Consider the following 21,908-nt stretch of genomic DNA (forward strand, 5'->3'; position numbering starts at 1 on the left):
GAAAACAAGAAGACCACAACAGTCCCCTGGGGTCAGCATGTTCCTAGACAGTATGTACCTAGTTTCGTTTCATGTGTTGGAATTACCACTATTAGTTGAATTTAAGTGGATCCACTATTGTCATCGATTTACATGGTAGGAGCAATAATAATAGGCATGCGGAAAGCAGTTGACAACTAAATGAACATTTTTGTAATAAGCTAGGATGAAATAAGTAGTCCCTGTCGTATCAGTACAGACCATGGTTCTAAAAGAATGTTGAATTTTCAATTTCAAAGTGTTTATTGTTTTTCCTCTATATTTACTTGCTACAATGGAACTGAATTTCGATTCAAGTTTCATTCACGAGGTTTCCATTGGTTTGTATGCTTTCTATACGCTATAACAGATGTAATAAAAATTTACGGACCTTCTCTTCTTCAAAAACTTTGCGATCTTCTTACTAACAAAAAAAAACTAAAAACAGACTTTGTTTTGCAGCGTTTCGCTGTTTGATTCGTTGAGCGAACCCCATTCTTCCCCCTAGGCGGCTCGGTTCTCGGTAAATGCGTTCCTGCTGCGTAAACTCTCTCTCATGCTCTCTTTAGTAGGTATCCCGGTTTCGAATATTGCGGATGACTTCAGCTGATGTGTCTTTGCGATTCGCTGCCCAAACGGAAATGAGCTTAAGGTGCGCACACAGTGCCCCATGATTTCTACAGTGTATCAAAGTTTACGAACAGACGGCATCGTTCCCGGAATGTTTTCTGTGTGCGTTCCCGGATGATGTCTTCGACGCTGAGTTCAGCCTGCAGTAATCGTAGCTAGAAAGGCAAAAATAAATGGATTGAAGTAAGGTGAATTTGAAATAATCAAGTTGTTTTATATGTTGGGGAAAGTGTGTTCACCGGTTTAGATTTTATTTTGATGTTGATAAATCAATGAGAGATTTATTAAAGGATAAAGGATGCCCTGGGTCCATTATAGGCAATGCATGCTTATAGCTCTTTTTCATGGAATGATCCAAACAATCAAACCATATCATAATGCTCACCTTCCTTTGTTCAGTCTTAAACTGCTTGTTTAGTGCAACATCGTCCCGGCTCTCTTCGCGCTTCTCCTTCAACTGCTTGACGCTATCGGCACACACCAGGATGCACTTCTTGATCGCCTCCTGCCGGTCTCCATAGCCCGCGTTCAGCTGTTTGTGCAGTTCGCGGCATTTGGCCTCCGGATTGACCTGGCCCTTGAAAGATTCCGTCGGTAGTGATGTGTTCAACGCGTAGATGATTTTATCGTCCAGGTCCCGCATTTTCTTCAGTTGTTCCTGTTAGGTTACCGAAAAAACGGGAACATTTATAAAGTTGTTGACAAACTCGATTTCCCAAAAAAAAAAATACTCGAGCCGCAGGGAGATTACACAACAACCCGGCGATTACAAAGTTCGATGCCGCACTCGATAGGAAGCACAGAGGTTAACCTTCGAGAAACAGCCAAAATACTTACCTGAAATTGTGAGAAATCTCCGCATTCATATTTGAAACTCATTTCCGGATATTGGAAGTAACACTACGTAACGATTTTATGTACAAAACTTAGATAAAACGAACGTAAAATTCGGAAACACTTTTGGGGAACCTGGATGCGCACTGCTCGCACCGATTTTTTGGGTGATTTGTGGACGACTTTCGCTGTCGTTTGAGATTTGACAGATGATGGTGCTGGTGCTAGCGGTCTTCCGCACGCTGACCGCAACACCCTGAAGTTTGACTCTGTTTGTTTAAACTCTACACAACTCGAAAAAAATAATTTCTGCACACGGAGAAACTGGAAAACCAAAAAAATATCGTAATATTTTCTTCTAATAATATTGCAGACTACATCACAAATTGGACTATCACACTTTTTTTGGAACGCCTAAAAAGTGTGATAAAAGTGCACATTTGCCTCGGATTGTCTCGACGTCTTCGGTGCACTTATTCCTCCATTTACAAGGAATAAGTGCACCGAAGACCTCAACTCGATCCGACGTGGCCCTGTGCTGCAATCACACTTTGAAGGTGTGTGCACACTATTGTGTCAGTCCAATTTGGGGTGCAGTCAGCAATATTATAGCGCATTTAGTTCACCACATATCGCACTAGTTTTCACGAGTGCGAAAACGCTAATAAAAGTGCGCGATTGCATCAAATCAACTCGGTGTCTTCAGAGCACTTGTTCTCCATAGATGATAGATTGAAGAAATAGTGCGCCGAAGACATTAACCTGATATGATGCAACCGCGCACTTTTATTTACGTTTTCGCACTTATAAAGTCGCAGTTCGCAGTCCAGTAGTGAACTAAATGCGGTATATTAAAGAAATCTAGTAAATAGTAAACTACCATTGATAACAATACAAATGCAATTTGTTTAATGGGGTCAATTGAACATATGTTAAAATAAACATGCAATAATATTTGTTGTTATGTAAACAGATTTCGCCTTTGGAAAACCAAAGATTCATATTTCTCGGTAACATTTTTCTTCAGCATTTACAGATACTAATGGCCACATGAATTGTGAACGATTTATGGTATGGATCATACGACCTGAGGTCTGACTTGTGATATTTGGCAGTTATTTGAAAAGATTGATGATAGATCTTATCAACAGCTGCCAAGCAAAACATACCAGACAGACATCAGAGTGTTTCACTCTTATCATAAAATGTGCATATCATTCTGACGGCCGTTAGTGCTAGTAAATGCTGGATATAAATGTTAGCGAAAAATGTAAATTCTATGGATTTTCAAAAGCGAAAACTGCTTACAAATAACAACAAATATTATTGTATTTTTATTGTAACAACGATTCATTTGACGCCATTCAATTAGTTGTATTTGTATTGTAAGAACAATGAAAAAACATTAAGATATATTGTTTTGTTTTGAAAATTGCCCTAAAAATGTCTCATAAAAACACAATACATTCTATTGTTTTTCGCGAAAAAGTGTATGAAAATCTCGATGAAAATTTTCTCAAAATTTTATGGTTAAGGTACATAACGACCACCATTTTTTATTGTAAAAGTGCCATTTACCATTCGCCGAATGGTATAGAACAATAGGGGTGATGGTGAGTGTGCCGTGTAAATTACAATACGTTTAATCTATATATATAAAAATGAGTTTGATGCAGAGCGTTAATGATTAATCATAAATTTAATCATGATTAATGATTAAGATTAATCAAAATCATTAATCATAATCACAATAAAATCTCATTTAATCATTAATCTTAATCACACTATTTTTGCAATCTAATCATTAATCAGTAATCATAATCATAAGAAAAAAGTTGGAGGGGTTGTATACTAGATACGACCGCAAGTCTGACGTTGAATAACGTCCGTTTATGCATTAGTTTCGACTATTGAATGCTGTATTTAAGTTGATATAGACTCTGAAGTTTTGGGGTCCTTTGGTTTGATCGAGGGGGGCGACACATCCAGATAATCTCGATTTGAGGCCATATCTCACAAGGATTAACAGATCTATGCAAAATTACAATGAAATTTTAGGAACGGGCAAAAATCGATTAAAATCAGTCATATCCGAGAAATCCGATAAAATCGATTATTAATGGCGCATACCCATATCGAATCGATTGAAATCAATGCGCATCTCTAGACCAAAATGTCAAATTTTCTCGTTTTTTTTGTGTGTTTTGATTATGGCCAGACTAGCCGGACTTTTTTCTGATCGTTATTCGTTCGATACTGGTTCCGAGAATTCCGGTTTCCTGGCTCGTTTCCTGGCAGACGGAATGCGGATCAACTGGATATGCCAGAACTTGGATATCGTGGTAGTGTCTTCTTTGGCGGTGCTGAAATCGTTGCCGGAAGTTAGCGCATGATTTGGAACTTGATGGTCGGAGTGAATGCTGACATACTTCTGGCGGATTTGATGAATTTGACCTGAGAAATTTGACTAGCTCACTTACGGCGATTTGGAACGGAACTTTGATTTGTTGATTTGCGCCTTCGAGGATAGCTTTTTGGGCTGTTGAGTGGATTGGTTTGAGTTATTCGGTCACGACTCCCAAATAAAGGTTTGATTTTCTTGTATGGTAACGGGGCGCGATGAGTCTTCTGAAGTATGAATCCCCAAGATATTCAGAATGCAAATCTAACACTGTATTATATTTTGCAATACGAACGAATATTAGTTCACTAGGTTTAAATCCAGTTCTTGTTCCAAACGTAACTCATTCTTCAATCCTCGATTCTACGGGAGTAAGATGTGTCGGATAACAGATATCGAATCCCACTCCAGACGAACGAATTTCGCTTCAGGAAAGGAAGAAAAGGAGAGGTCCTGAGATTAACTCTTAGAAATAATAAGGATTAAAAAAATGCAATGTTTTCTATTATTTATTTCTTATTACCTGAAATTGAATCAAGTACACACGTTCTGTTTAGAAAGAAGTGACAAAAAACAACAAACAACAAATATATATATTGACAACAACAAATATATATATTGAAGAAAACAAAACTATAAACATACTTAAATAAGGCCCCAAGTTCACAGGGTCAAATATTTGACAAGGAAAGAGCTCAAGAAATAACATCTGTTTGACTAATGAAAATTCGATCGAGTCAAACAAGATGCTTGAGCATTCAATTTTGTTTCTTTTTTGATATTTGACCCTGTGTACTGGGATCTTTGGTATACGCTTGGGTATTATACGAGGCAGCATTTTATTCTAGGCACCGACGTCTTGGAAAGTAGACCTTTACAGGTTTTGCAAGTCCGGTTATTGTTCCGAATGCCGATTCGCTGACTATGAGCTCTCCCAAAGTGCTAGTGTTGGGTTATCCAAACCCAAAACCTGTGTCAGTAACTCAGAATAGGTTTCCGAGAACCATCTCGGATTGTAACGATCCGAACACGGCACCGACTGCCTGACTGGGGTCGTTTCTTTGTTGTTCCAAAATGTGTGGCCGCTGCAGTTGCCTTGCGTTATGCTCCGGAGACCTATTTCGGTTTCCTGGTATTTTTCATTCCGCGATTTTTTCTACCGATGGTCTGGAGCTCCGCATCAGATGAGATTCTGTCGATTTCGTCTGCTGACTTGGCCAGCGCCGTTTCTTTTCCACCGCCGATGTGAGTCCCAAAACGTCTTCCACTTTGTATCGTTTTTCCTGTCCGAAAATAGAAACATATGCATAAAACGTTGTTTCTCATCTCAGTGCTTTCTCCATCGTATTTAAAAAAACTCACCCTCAATCCTGACGAACTGTAGACAGTCTCCGATCCGAAGAAAAAAAAAAAACTGCAGACTGGGTGGGAGATTCGATTTGTTTTGATCTGATGGGCCGACGCAGTTGATGTTCAGTTGGAAGCATTGGAAGAGCTGCTGTCAAACGGCGTCGCGACGTTGTAACGCTTTTGAGTCGGTATTGGGCGATTTTCAGTGATTGTTGTCATTTTATTCGATTTTTTCAGATATTTCGGATTTTTACCATTTTGTTGAGAATGGAAGGCATAAAACCGCTAAAAACTTAACCAAAGCTTAGGAAATGGAGAATATCCGATAAAATCGATTTAATATCCAACATAATGAAACAAATCGATAATAATTGGGAAACTGAAATAAAATGACGTCTTATCGCATGACAATGGACTCGAATCGATTTGTGTCGTCCCCCTCGGGTTTGATTGTAGATGTTTATTGATAGACCTTGATGTTAGTGCAGTGAAGGATGCCATACGAACTCGAAAATCAACTCTTGAGTGGAATTTTCTGTGGCCCTGAAAAGGGCCGTTTGTTGGATTGAAGATGATGATTTATACATTTTGATGTTCATGCAGAATGATTTATCGTCATGTCATGGATCTTGATGCCGATGAATGTTGATGGAACATGCTCTGAAAGTTGGTTGAAGTCGGTTGGTGTGGCTGTTTGGAGGAATGTGAAATCATTATTACTGGCTAATCAGAGTTTATCCGGTGAACTACCTGTTTAACACTCAAATAGTGTCAGCATCGGTCGGTGGTGGAGGAAGTACGAATAGCATCTCTTAGTCTCACACTTCACATTTCGCGTAAATGTCAGATCCTCGCATGATCCCCTTTCAGTTGTTGCTTGAGCAGGGTCAGACGCCAGATCAAACCGAAGATACTTCTTCATGAAATCCACGAATTCCAAGTTTTCCTCCCTGGATATGTCGATTCCAAAGTTACCGGTGACGACCATAGGCACATCGGCATTGAAAAGAAGAATCAAGTTTCGTGCCAAAAATAGCTTCTTCTGCTTGATTGTGGTTTCTAGTTAAAGAAGCAAAATGTATTACATATGAGGAAAATAACGGAATGATCATGTTGGCTATATACCTTTCGAAATGAAAATACAAATCAGCAACGCAGGACTCCCTTGAATATTTATCTCAACTGCGCAAATGTCGCCGTACTCATCTGCAAGATCCAGTTCTGGATCATAGCTAGCGCAAAGTTTACGCACTGAATACGGAATCGCCATGATTGTAGTTCTCTTCTGGTGAATTGCTACTCCACCTGCACTTAGATTTGGCCGTTTGGATTTTGCGATACAGATGAAATCATGTACTTCCGTAGTAGCTTCCTCCTCCTCACAAGTCTCAGTGAGAGCCAGTACATCAGCCATATTAAGCACAGCATCGGATTCAATAGCTGATTTGTGTGCAGAAAAGCTCTGAACGTTCAAGTTGATTAATTTGCATGCAGATTCGCCAATGGCAATTGTCTCGACTGCATCAACCATGTCAAGCACCTCTTTATTAACAAAATAATGGGATGTTTTGTGAAATAGTATACAATCATGTAATAAATACAGATCAAATGTACTAAACAGTTATGAATAATATAAATATCCTACCTCGACTAAATATAGTCTCAATCTCTTCAACCGCATCTATTACATCTTTTCAAACAAATATTCGATAGAATGTTAAAACATTTAAAACACATTATAAATGAAGGAAGAATTGAATATACTTAAATGTATGTAGATCATACCTCGAGTGAAAAATTCATCGTCTACATCCAAATTGTTCGTCGGGTTCATCATTACACTAGTTTTCACAAGCACACAGTATGGTCACAGTACAACACAACTGACACAGTGGAATAGACGAAACGGGATAGAAACGTCGTCATAATATGCTTGTGCAATACTAATTTGATGTCTGTGTTAGGGATGCATGAGCAGATACAACATTTCCGAGCGTAAATTCCCAAACTTCAGAATGATACGCAGGTGGTTCTAAGTAACGCTTTGGACCAATCGCTGTGTGTTTAAGTGGTGCCTGGAATGTGAACTCTTCAAAAGGGTTGATTCTTCTTCTTCTTTTTGACGTAACGTCCTCACTGGGACAAAGTCTGCTTCTCAGCTTCTATGAGTACCCCCACAGTTAGTATCTGACAACTTCCTCTACCAATGACCATTTTACATGTGTATATTATCGTGTGGCAGGCACGAGATAATCTAGGCCCAAAGAAGCCAAGGTAATGTTCATTACTAAAAGTTCCTGGACCGACCAGAATTCGAACCCGTCACCCTAAGCATGGTCACGCCTTTACAGCTGTGGCTATTGGCTCCAGGGTTGATATGTGTGGATTGTGATATTCAAAATGGAAGATTACTTCGAAACCGACTCTTTGTGGAATAAACCAATGGTGGCCCTGAAAAGGGCCTTTGAAAATAAAGAAGATGGTAGTGTTGTTTTCCGGGAAATCTCGTTGGTCCCAGGACGTTTTTGTAATCGCACCGTGAAGGTCAAGACGGGCGAACAGACAAGCTGTTGACGGCAGGGTTTTCTGGTCGTTTTGTTCATAGCCGGGAACTGTAAAGAATTTATATAGAAGATAAAATATATTATTTGAATTGTTGTTGGAGACTTCTATTTGCTTTATTTACTTATTGGTTGAGTCAGTTTTGCGGTGTACTCAGAGTACGATGATCGCGATGGAAGCCTCTCGCAACTCGTGGTACGCGGGCGGATGATCGATCCGGATAGCGATGGTGTACGACGTGGTTGATGCAATTTCGAGAAGTTGATACGCGGCGAGATAACGAGAATGTACGGCGTGGTTGATGCAATGTCGGCGGGGTTGATGTGCGACAGGATAGCGATGTGTACGGCGTGGTCGAGACAATGTCGAGGGGGTTGATATGCAATTTCGAGAGGTTGATATGCGACGGGATTGCGATGTTGTACGGTGTGGTTGATGCAATGTCGGGGGTTGATAAGCGGGATGGAATCTACGAGCTTTCTTCATGGGAGGAACATATCGGTGCTTCTGAAACGAGATATGTGAAATAGACAAGGTAAGAAATGCTTCACTGAATATCATTAAACTTACCGCAAGGCAGCTCCAGCACTGACAGGATTGGCCTGTGGTAGGAGAAGTACGCACAGTACCTCGTACATGCTACCCGAATGTTCCGCATGAAGGTCAGGTCGAGACATGAACCGCCGAGAGTGGTCGCAAGCGATCGATCCGAAGCTAGTTCAAGGCGCAGATAGATCCGCATGAAGTCGATGAACTCGAAATTATCCGGTTTCGATACATCGATATTGAAGTCGCCGGTTACAACGACGGGCGTATCAACACTAAAATAGTGGATCAGATTGCGGGCCAGGAAGAGCTTCTTCTCCTTCAACGTAGTACCTGATAAACAATGAAAATATTAATTGAGAACTATATAAATTTTGAAATAGATTAGTTTCCTACCCGGTGACAGATACAACGAAAACAGGAGCGTACGGGTGCCCATAACCGGCAATTCAATGGCGCAGATGTCACCGTACTCGTCCGCCACCGCCATCATCGGATCGTAGCTGGCATCGAGCTTGTTAATCTCGTGAGCAACAGCCATGGTCGATGATTGTGTGCTCTGCAAGATGGCAACTCCTCCAGCTCTTGCTCCGGTGCGCTTCTCTTGGGCGATACAGTGGAACCCAGCCACGGTTGCGCGCGAGCTGTTGTCCACCCAAGTCTCACTGAGAGCGAGCAAGTCGACGGCACAGAGAACACGATCTGTTGCAATGTCCGATGAGTGTGCATTTAAACTTTGCACATTTAAGCTCATCATCGTACAAGCAGATCGGTTCGATGATATCACCTCCATGACGTCTTCGCCGATGGTGCGCAGGCGGTGGTTGTTCAACCTCTCCAGCTCTGTGCGGAGATCGCAGATTCTTGGCGTGATTGCGCCTTTGCCGTGGTGAAACCGGAAGCTGTTGGTAGGGTTGGTGAGGAATAATCCCTCGAGTGAAGTCACCCTGGAAAATCCAACGTACACCAGCTGCTGTTCTTGGCCTCTCTCGTAGCTGAACACTACCTCCGAAAAGGTGCCGCCCTGAGACTTGTGCACCGTAAGGGCACATGCGCTCACCACCGGAAACTGTATTCTCCTGCACTTGACGCCACCGTTGAGGTTGATGTTCGCGGAGCGCTTGGCGATTGGGGTCCACTCCGGATTCAAAACTCCTGGTTTCGAGTACACCAGCGGGCGGGCCTTCACCCGCAACGCCTTGCCGATAGAGCTGTTCTCGAAGTTGAACCACAGCTTGACGATTTGCTGCTGCGGATCATCTTCGATGTGCTCGACGAACATAAGCTCACCGATAGCACCGTTCACCAAACCATCTTCAACGTCGATGTTTGTGGTGATCATGTACGGGGTACCCACCACCAGTCGTAGTAAATACGGCAGACCGCCAGCCTCCACAACGCCCATCTTGTGCACTTTCGTGCGCGCTCCAACCAGCTGGGAGTTGTCTTTGTACCCGGAGTACACATCATCCGCCGTACTTTCAGCTGCGTCGCGATCCATCAATGCTACGGTATTGTATCGCTCCACGTCGGCGTTTCGATGGAATAGCCGTATTGCCTGCGGTACATGCTGCTGACACCATTCCGTTGTACGAAAACGGCTCTCGATCAGGCGAATTTCTTCCGGGGACAACTGTTCTCCGTTACCGATTTTGGTCAGGATAGAGGAAAACTCTTCGTTTGCCTGACGCATGACTTGAACCAGTGGGTAAAACTCCAGAGACTGCCACAACACCGCACCGTGCATCGAATTGGCAGAGGGTTTGAACACTGGTCGTGCATTGACAGGGGGTAGCTGTCGTAGATCGCCGCAAAACACAATCGACATACCGCCGAACGGATCGTCATAGTTGCCCGTAATTTCTTGCAGCCGAGCGTGTACCGTGTTGAGAACATCAGCTCCAAGCATGCTGGTTTCATCAACAATAATGACCTTTACATTTGCAAAGGCATTACGGTACAGCTGCCGCGCTTCAAAACTCAGCTTTGAGCTTTGTCTACGGGACATCGTAATCCGGAACGCGGAATGGACTGTGGTACCACCGATGGCAACGGCTGCCTTCCCTGTGGATGCGCAAGCTACGTAGGCATTGCTTTGCGAGTTATGCGCCTGGCTGAAGCGATTGACCGTCTCCATCAGGATTCTCAAAGTGAACGTCTTTCCACAGCCTGCCGGACCGGTGAAGAAAATCTGTACTGGTTTGCTGTCGTCGCTAAAGCTGTGCAAGTTGTCGATTACTTGCAGGATCAAATCACGCTGCTCCGCATTCGTCGCACGAACCATCTCGCAGTACTCCTGTTTCGACAGAACATTGGAACGCTGTTTAACAACAGCCGCCATGGGTCCTGTCGGCAAGTACCGAATATCGTCATCGTTCGGTTCCATGGTGATGGTTCGGACAAACTCATCGCGCTTTTGACCAGCTGCTGCTTGCTGTTCGTCATCCTCGTCGGACAGCCGGATATACTCATCCACGACCTGGTCCAAATTAATTTCGCAGTCGTACTCCTTCAACTTGGCAAGGATGGTAGCCTCATTGACCTCATACAACTGCAGAAATTTATTTCGGTCCAGTATATCGCAGACCTCGTTTCGAAACGGCAGAAATAGCAGCACCATCTCGCGTTTGTACTCAACCAGCTCGGACATATTGTATGCGCACCAGCGTATCACACGGGGAAAGCTTCGCAATTTGAACGAATTCTTTGCGTTCTTTTCCTCCGTGTAGCAGGCCACAAAATCCGCCAGGCAAATGTCATCCATTCCTGTTCTCGACTCGTATTTCTGGATGATATTGAGGGTCCAAACATCGGTCGAGTCATCTTCTAGCTCTTCCTCGTCCATCTGCTTCGTCCTTTTCCGCGACTTGATTCGCTCGTGCGGCCACATGGTCGGGATAAACTCCACCTAAAAGATAAGGAGCATATATGTTATAATAAATTGATTCAATCTGGACAGACAAAGTAGTACCTTTCGGCTAGCTTCCGACATCGGTTGCCGAAGCAAGTACCACGCGGCTTCCTGAGCAGACATTTCGACGGCGTTGAGCATTTTAATGCTGACTTTCTTGAGAAGATCGTTGTAGTCGCTTTCCGGATGTTCTTCTTGGAGTTTGACCAGTTCCCGGTGTAAGCTGCTTATGCCTCTGTTTGTTTTGTTTACATACTCAACGACATAGGCAGCACACGAAAACTCCTCCAAGACGAACTGTAAATCCATGTTGGATTTGAGGACCTTCGCAATCCAGGGGTTGAACGAATTGGTCCAGAGCTCCGTCATGGACCGTCGCAAGCAAACCGTCGGTCGGCGAATCGAAGCACGAATCACATCGAGATAGTACTCGTATGTGCAGTTGGAGTCGACAAGGAAGGCTTCCAGGGAGTCGAAACTTTTAGTTTCGAGAGCATCTCGCAGTTGGACGGCACGTCTTCGCAAATCGTCGAGTCGACCATCGCCCGCCGTGATTGGAATCAATATCCTGGTCTGATCCATCGGCCAGTACGGAATATTAAACCTGCACCGTTTGTCGTTACGCTTGAAGCACGTAAACGTATGCTTGTGTACCTAGAAATATCCAATTTCATTAGCATCTTAGCGTTTGTATAACAAAGAAATTTGAATGTACCTGATTTCCATACGTTTCAGGCAGGTCATCGACACTAACGGAGCAGAGAGCATCGATCAGCTCAACGGTAGCAGGCATGTTTTCCGACACAGCTTCGCGAGGATCGTTGGCCAACCATAGCAGAATATGCGCATGTGGACTTCCACGATGTTGGAATTCAATCCGTTTGAAGTAATCCACGACATAGAATTTCCCGAACGGACTATATCTTGACGACGACAGCAGCTGCATCAGCACGTTAACCAATTTGTTGAAATACGCGCAACACGTTACTGGATCTTCGGAAACAAGCGTGACCCGTTGCAGTGCAGTCAACTGTGCTCTGATGTTGGCCGCTGCGGGTTCGTTGCATCCATTCGCCAGCTTCTGCAGAATTTCTAACAAATGTGGCCACCTGATTTCATTGGCACTCACCGTCAAGAACATAGTCGGCTTTCCCAACTGACGGATCATCGCAAACACGTCTCGTTTCCTCTGCTGCCAGTATTGGACCGAGTTCGGAATGGATTTCAGGAAGGACAGATTGCGGTCGATGCAGCTCTCGAGGAAGTTACGGTCTTGTAGTTGGGCTCGTGTTATATTAGCCGTTCCCATACATTTAAACGTATTCTTCAACCCTTCAGAAACGCGTAGCCGCATGATCTTCATCGCCATGAACAAAATATGTTCCGGTCTTGCGCCACGGCGGTCTCGGCGCCTTATCTCGCTAGTTGCCATCATGAAAGGCGTAACCCGAACTTCGGGTTTGAAGATGCGTGGATGGCCGAGATATATATCCGGGAACGACAGCTCTTCCGCAAATTCATCATAAATGAGGGATAGCGGTGTCCGATTTTGACCCGGAGCGATTTCGAGGCACTTGTCCTCATCCCATAGGAGCGTGTGCTGCTGGCCAATAAGCAGCTCTGTATCGTTCGACGCGTCAATGACCTCGAGATCAATCGATGGGCTCGCACTTGTTCCGGGTTGCTGGGGTGGTACGATGGCTGCCAGGTTATCTTCGTTGAAGACTATGCCGTATCGTCTGTACAGCGGTGTGGTTACGAGGTAGTTCAACCAGGCCTTGACCGTACCCTTCTTCACGTATCCGGACAAGTAACTCGACTTGTGGATCATGTGCCTCTTGATGCACACATTGAAGGCATGGTCGTCATCCAGTTGGCGAGGAAGTTCGCTGACCATCTGGGCCACATCCACCGGAACATTGATAATTTGCCCGATAATTGACAGGCTTCCTGTTTAACAACAATAAATAGGATAATAAACACAAAACCAACTATATGTTGAACTACAAACCTGCTGCATAGCGCAAACGACGCAGTTGCATGAAGTTGATTCTTGGCGAAACCAACCTAACTGTCAAGGGATCCAGCGGGGGTAAATTTGCCGGGAAGCGAGGATATGTAAATCCATTCGATTGCGACAACGAAGGAATCAATCCACGCTTGAGGTTGCTTCGACAAGTCAGACACGCTGAGAATCCTTCCACAGATTCGAAATAATTTGTCGCCAATAGAAGGCCAGCATCGGCACCACTTATCGGTTTCAAATCATTCTTGAACCAAATTCGCGCGCATACATCACAGGAATGGCCAAACTCGTTTTCCAAGAACCGTTTCCTGAACTCCCGGTCGGCACGATCAAAGTTGGGTTCTTGAGTAGCGGGGGACATGCGAATGTCGGCATCGTCATCGGAAGCCGCCCCATCCGATACGGCTTCATCGCTTTCTTCGTCTTGTGGGTACGGTGACGGGACGATAACACCTCGAGATGCATCATCGACGACTGATTCGCCTCGATCATTCGACAATGGGATTGATACCGGTGCAGTACGGGTGGTATTGAACACTTCTCAAAGAAATCGTGATTAGCCAACGGTTTTGGAACACAATTACGACACACAGACACTATTGACAGGTATGATATCCCCCTTATATGAAGAAGAAAATCTTGATGTTTGTGCTACAACATTAGAATATTGCAATCTGCATTTGGAATTCATCAGCAATTTCATAACGCGCAAAGCAGTCCCCAGACTATGATAGCATTAATAATAATATGTGTACTATCAATAATATTCATCAAGATTTTCACCGAGTCCAAGCCGGGTCACCCACATTGATTCGCTCCATACAAAAATCGAATATTTTATGTGATGGGCATCAAAAGGCTTGTCAATCGCATACACAAAACATGCTCAATAGTATTTATTTGATTGTCGTTTTGATGCCAATCCTTGAGGATCTCGGAGATCATGCATCGCGTGCGTGGAGATGTTCACATCGATACATTGATTCTCTGTTGAAACCCAAAATTTTGATTCATAAATTATGTCACCCAAAATCGGCTATTTTCTTCCTGTCCCAACCTCTCCGCCACACTTAATAATATAAAGTCACACTTAATATACAAGGAGAAGGGAATTGGGTTGTTTAATGAATTAAATATTGCCATTTTGTTTAGCCTAATCGAAAGAGCTCATTTTTCTGAGTATAAGGTGATTTTATTGCGTTCCAATTCCTTTGTTTTGATGGTTAAATAAACAAAACAGTTTTAATTTCCGTGGATAGAATGACAGTTCAATCGATAAAGTGACAGTTCGCGTCGAACAAAAAATTTTCCCCATACAAACTTTAAATGCATTTTAAAAATAGTTCCCGGGCACCTAAAATGATGAAATTTTGGATTTCGACTAATTTTTGGACGGAGATTCCGATTATGCAATAATCTGGATACCCCTAAAGAACCCAATTGGCTGGTTCGTCTCTTTCGCTTTCTTTGGAATATTCGTGCCGTTCATATTCTTGTCATTGTGCACTGGTATATGGTCAGCCAAAATATGACAGAACCATTGAAATTTCGTTTGGTGTAATAATTTTGAGACCAGATCGAATGTCATGTAGAAATTACCACAAGCGATCAATCATTCAATTATTTATGAAACTAATTAAATATTAATTTTTAAAAATATTTCAATAACATAAATCTATTATGATTATCAAATTCATAATATGAAACGTATCATGTAAACATATTGTTGGGAATTTCCTACCTCTTGTAGAAGGACCTTCTCCGGCGTCCCAACCGACGGTCGGTGACGCCTCAACTCTGGCTGCTTTCTTGTTGGCTCGGTAGCACCGTGCTCGCTCTGCATCGGTCTTCGGTGTTTTCGCTGGTTGCTCTTCTGTACACTGCTCCTTGATGCGCTTGCGAGAATTTCGCTTGTACTGCGCAACCAAATGCTGTGACATGGCACTGAAAATTCACTTTCACTTTCTCAATAAAAATATTCCACTATAATGTAGTAGGGATTCTACCAAACGCAATCAAACACTACTTGCACTGAATGGAATTTGGGGTAAATTTATATGCCGTCCACTTGCTGGTATAAGAAGTTGATGTCCGTGATAGGGAAAGCATCATTTCATTCAACACTTTCTTCATACTCAGTCATCGTAAATAAATAAATTAGTCAATGAAGGCCTCTTTCACAAGGCATTGTACAGACATTGCGTAACGCTATTGAGGAAGGAGGAGAGTTAGCGTTACAACCCATATCAAACATTTTGGGTTTTCATATAAAAATCAGCTCTAGAGGGTAGTGCGTAAAACCCAACCGCATATTAGTGCACTTAAAGCAATTTGTGATAAATGGTAAATGGCGTGTATGCTATTTATCAAATCGAACAAGTGGCCAAGACTATTTACAAATCTTTACCGTTTTGTTTACTGGTGATTTTCTAAGAAACAAGGCGATTTCAGTAAATTTTTGAAATTTTACCGCACCGGAGTGTATGAGGGCAGCAGGGCGCAATGTAGAAGAGCAGCCGTCAGAATCGCAGCACTTGAGGAGCTTGAACTTCGTTTCGAGAAGACGCGGTTAAATTTTCGCGCACTGCTTCTGACGGCACATGTGGCTGGTGTGAGGGTTCGTTCAAATTTTACGTAGCGCTAAAGGGGAGGGAGGGGGTCTAGCGCTGTGTTACGAGTCATGCAAAATTTCATTACATTGCATTCAATTTTGCTAGCCTGCTTACTCTCACAGTAATGTTCACGTTTGAGCTGTGCCGACACCGCTCAAACGTCAAATTTCGTGTGAGATTAAGCAGGCCAGTATAAATTCGTGCAGCAATCCATTGGTCGATAGTGCCAGTCCTCTGAACGCGTGATCAAACTTGCCTAGCCTAAAGTATCCGGTTGCGTACCAGAGATGAAGGGATGAAACCGTTTGCCACCGCGTTCGTGGCCGCAAAGGCACACAACAGCCAAAACGATGGGAAAGTTTGCCCCCACTTATTGGATGATTTATATTTCGGAATCAACTCTTACGCGGGAGGGTTGCAGTGGCCCTGAAAAGGGCCTTTTTCGGGGTGCGGGGATCGATGCCTCGTCTACTTCGAGCTTGTGTACTTGGTGACGGCCTTGGTCCCCTCGGTGTGAATATTACGCAACTCACTATAACAATTCTTAGCAAACTGCAGTAGAATCACTTGGCATGATACGGGACCTCGCAATACAGGCGACTGGCTCCGCCAAAGCTCCACTCCTCAATCAGGCAGCAACACACTCACTGTCTCGTCATTATGATTGCTGTCACCGATGCTTACTAGGGGAAGGACACGCAAGGGGAATATCACTAATCATTATTCACACCCCACATTCTCCTTCTTCTCCGAAAAAAAAGTAGTCTAACAAACAGGCTTGTGATTTGTTTCCACAATGTACCCGAAATTCACGCAATTGCTCTCTTAATTTTTGTCAGTCCACTGTAATCGTTAAAAACAAAGAACACCTCAAGACACCAGAATTAAGACGAAGAGCCACATTTTTATGTCTTCTTGTTTCCTTGTCCCACAAAAAAAACTATGCTACTGTGTTGAGAGACAGGTTGTCAGCTTGGCTACAGAAACCTCGTATTGGTGAAATAGGCTAATCCAGATGACCCCCCATTGTAGAGGTGAGATCAGGAGAAAATCATTTGTTTACATAAAAAGGTCAATTTTTGTCGTCAAATTTTACTCATTTTTTTTGCTCTAGAAGTTGCTATTTTCCATTTGCAATGGCTTCTAATATCATCATTCTCGATGCCCATGCCGACAGATACCGGATTGGCCAGCTAACAAAAAATCCAGAAGATCGCCCGCCGGAGACATAGCAAGAGCTCCTCAAATTAATCACATAAATTGTTCGTAATTACCTACCGGATCTAAGCGCATCTGAAAGAGAATTAAATTTTCTTTCCAAAAAATGCTCGTTTGTTTCTCTACGATCCGCATCAATATGAAAAAGTGAAAAAAAAGTGCACTTTGCCTATGCTGCGCCATGTGAAATTTTTGAGGAGTCACGTTTTTCATAGAGTTATCATTCCTGCCACCAGATGCGGAGGGATCGTTAGCTTCCGTTGGATTTACCTATAGGGATGCCATTTCCTTGGTTTTCGGCGACTATCCTACAGTCCAACAAGCCATTTCCTTGAACGTTTTCCATTATACATACCTGCATTTTCTTTAGCAGAAACAATTTTCGGCAGCTGTCCAACACGCCATTTTCTTGGACGGTTTTCATTACACGTCCCTCCATTTTCTTTATGAAGAACAGTTTTCAGTGGTTGTCCAACACCCTATTTCTTTGGACGGTTTTCATTACACCTCCTGCATTTTCTTTATGCAGAACAGTTTTCAGCGGTTGTCCAACACGCTGTTTCCTTGGACGGTTTTCATTACACGTCCCTGCATTTTCTTTATGCAGAAAAATTTTCGGCGGTTGTCCAACGCGCCATTTCTTTGGACGGTTTTCATTACACGTCCCTGCATTTTCTTTATGCAGAACAATTTTCGGCGGTTGTCCAACGCGCCATTTTCTTGGACGGTTTTCATCTGCATTTTCTTTATGCAGAACAATTTTCGGCGGTTGTCCAACGCGCCATTTTCTTGGACGGTTTTCATCTGCATTTTCTTTATGCAGAACAGTTTTCAGCGGTTGTCCAACACGCTATTTCTTTGGACGGTTTTCATTACACTTCCCTGCATTTTCATTATGCAGAACAATTTTCGGCGGTTGTCCAACGCGCCATTTTTTTGGACGGTTTTCATTACACGTCCCTGCATTTTCATTATGCAGAACAATTTTCAGCGGACCCACATGCCATGAATTCGCTCCAAAGCGAAAATTACGTTTATGCTTACCTTGTTTTCCCAATCATATCAGCCTCGAGTCACCGCGAGTATATAACGACTCCATTCTCAATTATTAGCGCATTTGCCCAAAAGTACACGCGGCAAATCCCTGAGGAAAGGAACAGCCGCGTTTTTTGCTCCCCTTTTACTCAATTCTTATGGGAGATAACATTGCGGCGTTTCCTCAAGTGCGGTTGTTCCTTTCCAAGAGGATTTGCCGCGTGGAATTTCGTGCAAATGCGCGTTTGGAACATTACAAAGGCCGCGCGGTGTATCATATTCAGCAAACCAGTCAATACCGATTACCTTATCTGTCGCCACACACACCACGTCGTTTGTTTGCCTTTACTTTTCACCCGAGCGACAACATGCGGATGAACAAACCGAGGAACCATCCTACGAAAGCGTGATCACAAGTGCCGAACAAGAACATGATCAAGCATGCACGCAAGGATCGACTGAAGAACCACCTATAAGCTATTTTACGAGACGTGCTACCGATGGGCCGCTCATTGTTATTGTTTACATTTGATGTTTTTGTTTTCGCGAAAAGTAGCATAACATGTGGTGAGCCCCAATCAGATTTTTGCTGACAGAAATGTTTTGATTTCTAATGTGGCATTTATCAATCCCCCGAGGTGCATGATATCACTAGCAGATAAAAAAAACCTCCCCACGGTCTACGGATATTGATTATAGTGGGCGGATTGACGCATTTTTGCAGATGAATGAACCCCGTTTATTTGATGGGCCTGTGTCACATGTTATGCTAGCGAAAATGTAAATAAATGGGCCCAGCGGTTGGACTTCAAAACTGGAAAACATTCAAAAAACAGCTGATTTGAAACGTCTCATAAAATGCCTTATTCAACCTTCATTGCTATCAGTCGACAACGAGAGTCAACCATACCAGCGCGCCTGAGTGTATGTGCTCGAACCGTTGCATTCACATCCACAACGTCGCGGATAAAAAAAAACTACTCCGCATTCTCAGCTCGCCGCGTTTGTAGCACTAAACACTTCACACACACAAACAACCCAATTTTTCTCACTGTTTACATGCCAAGTGATTCTACCTACCTTTTGATTAACTTGAAATAAATTATGATGCACTCCTGGCAGGATCGCCAATGTGAATATTACGCAACTCACTATAACAATTCTTAGCAAACTGCAGTAGAATCACTTGGCATGATACGGGACCTCGCAATACAGGCGACTGGCTCCGCCAAAGCTCCACTCCTCAATCAGGCAGCAACACACTCACTGTCTCGTCATTATGATTGCTGTCACCGATGCTTACTAGGGGAAGGACACGCAAGGGGAATATCACTAATCATTATTCACACCCCACACTCGGAAACGGCATGCTTGGCCAACTCGCCGGGGAGCAGCAACCGGACGGCGGTTTGAATCTCCCGGGAAGTGATCGTCGATCGCTTGTTGTAGTGCGCCAACCGGGAGGCTTCGGCGGCGATCCGCTCGAAGATGTCGTTGACGAAGCTGTTCATGATGCTCATAGCCTTCGACGAGACACCGGTGTCCGGGTGGACTTGTTTCAGCACCTTGTAGATGTAGATAGCGTAGCTTTCCTTTCGACGTGGATTCTTCTTCTTCTTTTCGCCCTTGACGATGTTCTTCTGGGCCTTGCCGGCGGCGGGCGACTTCTTGGTGGCCTTTCCGCTTGCTTTCGGTGGTGCCATGTTTCGAGCTTCGACTGCTTCGGCTGGGATACGCGGGCAAAGTGATACCCACCAGCCGGCAGGGGCTCCGCTTTTGTGCCGATCGAGTAGCAAGCGAAGCTCCGCCCCTTTGGCTCGCACGTCGTACCAGTCCGTCTCGTTCGTGCCGTCCCAGTATTGGTGCAGCGCAGCGCTACGCCAGTACAAAAGCGCTTGCCACCGTGGCCCTGCCATCAGTTTAGAGGCAGAACTAGTACCGGACGGACGATACACGCACGCACACAATGTCTGGCCGCGGCAAAGGAGGCAAAGCGAAAGTGAAGGCAAAGTCCCGCTCCAGTCGTGCCGGATTGCAGTTCCCGGTCGGTCGCATCCACCGTCTGCTCCGGAAGGGCAACTATTCCGAGCGGGTCGGTGCCGGGGCCCCAGTCTACATGGCAGCCGTCATGGAGTACCTGGCTGCGGAGGTGCTCGAGTTGGCGGGAAACGCTGCCCGTGACAACAAGAAAACCAGAATCATCCCTCGTCATCTGCAGTTGGCCATCCGCAACGACGAAGAGCTGAACAAACTGCTGTCCGGCGTGACCATCGCCCAGGGCGGTGTCCTGCCGAACATACAGGCCGTTCTGCTGCCCAAGAAGACCGAGAAGAAGACGACGGCATAGGCTGGCAGCATTCCGCTCGCGTCCTCGCGTGGCGACCAAAACAAAACCGTCCTTTTCAGGACGACCACATCCCATTCGCCCCGCTGGAGAGTTGTTTCGAGACATGTTTTGTTCGTTCGTTCGTGTGGGTTGGGTAGTTAGCCCACACATTGTTCGATAAAGGAGTTCGTGACAACATTCTGTCGGATAGTTTTGCTGAGTATCGTTTGGCTGCTAAAGCCCAGTTTCGTGATTATGGGTGGTAGTACGGCGATCGAGAGAAATTTCTTGGCCTATCTCGATGCGTGGAAAATTCAGGCAAGAAATAATAAAGCGTCGCTTTATTCCGGATCCTGGTACGGAGCTGAAACGAAACGTCAAATCAAATGGGGCTTGCTGTGTTAAATTTCTGCACTGCACGAATTTTACTTGAGCGATTCCGAGCCGTTTGAAGTGCATACCTCCCATCGCTTAAGAAATTTCTTGACCGATTCCTGCCAGAAACTTCCTAACAGTGCCACTTGAACTGTCATTTCTCGCAACTGCGTACTGCGATCAAAAGAAAACGAATTTCTCGGGCGATTCAGGCATGCATCAAGATAGGCCGCGATGTGGTCGGATTCGATTGGTAATAAATTAGCATAATCTAAACACACTTCCACGCCGACATTGACATTGACGTAATAAAGCTGACTGTTCCGTCGTCTACATTTACCGCCGTTTACATGAGGCTAATTCTGTCCGATAATCTAAATCTAAAATATTCGTGTTAACTCTTCCGTGGAACGATTTCGGTGGCCCTGAAAAGGTCCGTTTGTAGGAGCCGGGAACTTGCAACGGTGGTGTTGGTGGCGTTGCGATGAAAAGGCCCGAGCGAGCCAGCCTTTAGCGGCTCCGACGGCGCCACGCACGACGGCGCGAACCGCCGACAACCATCGCACACGGCTGGCTAACGAATACTGAAGGAAAACGCAAACGGAGCAAACCGACTAGCTCTCCTTCGATGCGTTCCCTTCGAGGGGTCGGGAACGAATGAAGGAAGAGGGGAAGAAGAAATAGCTTTTATACTGCTCGGTGCTCGGAGGGAAACCACAAACTGGCGCTCGAACGTGATTGGCTGGATAAAACATGGGTTCACTTTTCCTAAATTTTCAATAGTTCGCTGTTGAAAATCAATAGTTGTTATTAATTGACATAATTGCTGGAAATATTTGCGTCTGATCGGTGCTAAAATTTTTAAAATTCGTACATAAATGACTGAGTTATTAGCGTTCAAAAGCTGACCACTTTTCGTGACGCGGCCGATTTTTGGTTTTTCTGAAGTTACACCCCTATATGTTGCCGAAGGACGTTATTCAACGTCAAAATATTAATCAATCATTAATCATTCATCACCAAAAATGATTCATCGTATAAAATATATGATCCAATTTCAATTG

General features: G+C 44.2%; 4 protein-coding genes across 4 annotated transcripts; 1 reads left to right on the forward strand and 3 right to left on the reverse strand.

Moving 5' to 3' along the window:
- Nucleotides 1-263: 263 nt before the first annotated feature.
- Nucleotides 264-1,668, reverse strand: LOC109407955 (protein MIX23). Its single transcript, XM_029876408.2, has 3 exons — nt 1,486-1,668; nt 1,034-1,306; nt 264-803 (listed from the first exon to the last, which is right to left on the reverse strand). Exons 1-3 carry the CDS (start codon nt 1,525-1,527, stop codon nt 696-698), a joined length of 423 nt encoding a protein of 140 aa, XP_029732268.1. The 5' UTR covers nt 1,528-1,668; the 3' UTR covers nt 264-695.
- A 6,296-nt stretch (nt 1,669-7,964) lies between these two features.
- LOC109415129 (uncharacterized) lies at nt 7,965-15,218 on the reverse strand. The gene is made up of 6 exons (XM_062848534.1): nt 15,020-15,218; nt 13,264-13,815; nt 11,968-13,202; nt 11,313-11,906; nt 8,738-11,249; nt 7,965-8,674 (listed from the first exon to the last, which is right to left on the reverse strand). Exons 1-6 carry the CDS (start codon nt 15,216-15,218, stop codon nt 8,343-8,345), a joined length of 5,424 nt encoding a protein of 1,807 aa, XP_062704518.1. The 3' UTR covers nt 7,965-8,342.
- A 4,268-nt stretch (nt 15,219-19,486) lies between these two features.
- LOC134286849 (histone H2B.1/H2B.2-like) lies at nt 19,487-20,181 on the reverse strand. The gene has a single exon (XM_062848535.1). The coding sequence runs from the start codon at nt 20,057-20,059 to the stop codon at nt 19,487-19,489; it is 573 nt and encodes a 190-aa protein (XP_062704519.1). The 5' UTR covers nt 20,060-20,181.
- Nucleotides 20,030-20,931, forward strand: LOC134287304 (histone H2A-like). Its single transcript, XM_062848954.1, has one exon. The coding sequence runs from the start codon at nt 20,110-20,112 to the stop codon at nt 20,488-20,490; it is 381 nt and encodes a 126-aa protein (XP_062704938.1). The 5' UTR covers nt 20,030-20,109; the 3' UTR covers nt 20,491-20,931.
- The last annotated feature ends 977 nt before the right edge of the window (nt 20,932-21,908 follow it).

This window comes from Aedes albopictus, chromosome 2 (assembly GCF_035046485.1).
Source record: "Aedes albopictus strain Foshan chromosome 2, AalbF5, whole genome shotgun sequence".
In the NCBI taxonomy this organism is placed as follows: Eukaryota; Metazoa; Arthropoda; class Insecta; order Diptera; family Culicidae; genus Aedes; species Aedes albopictus.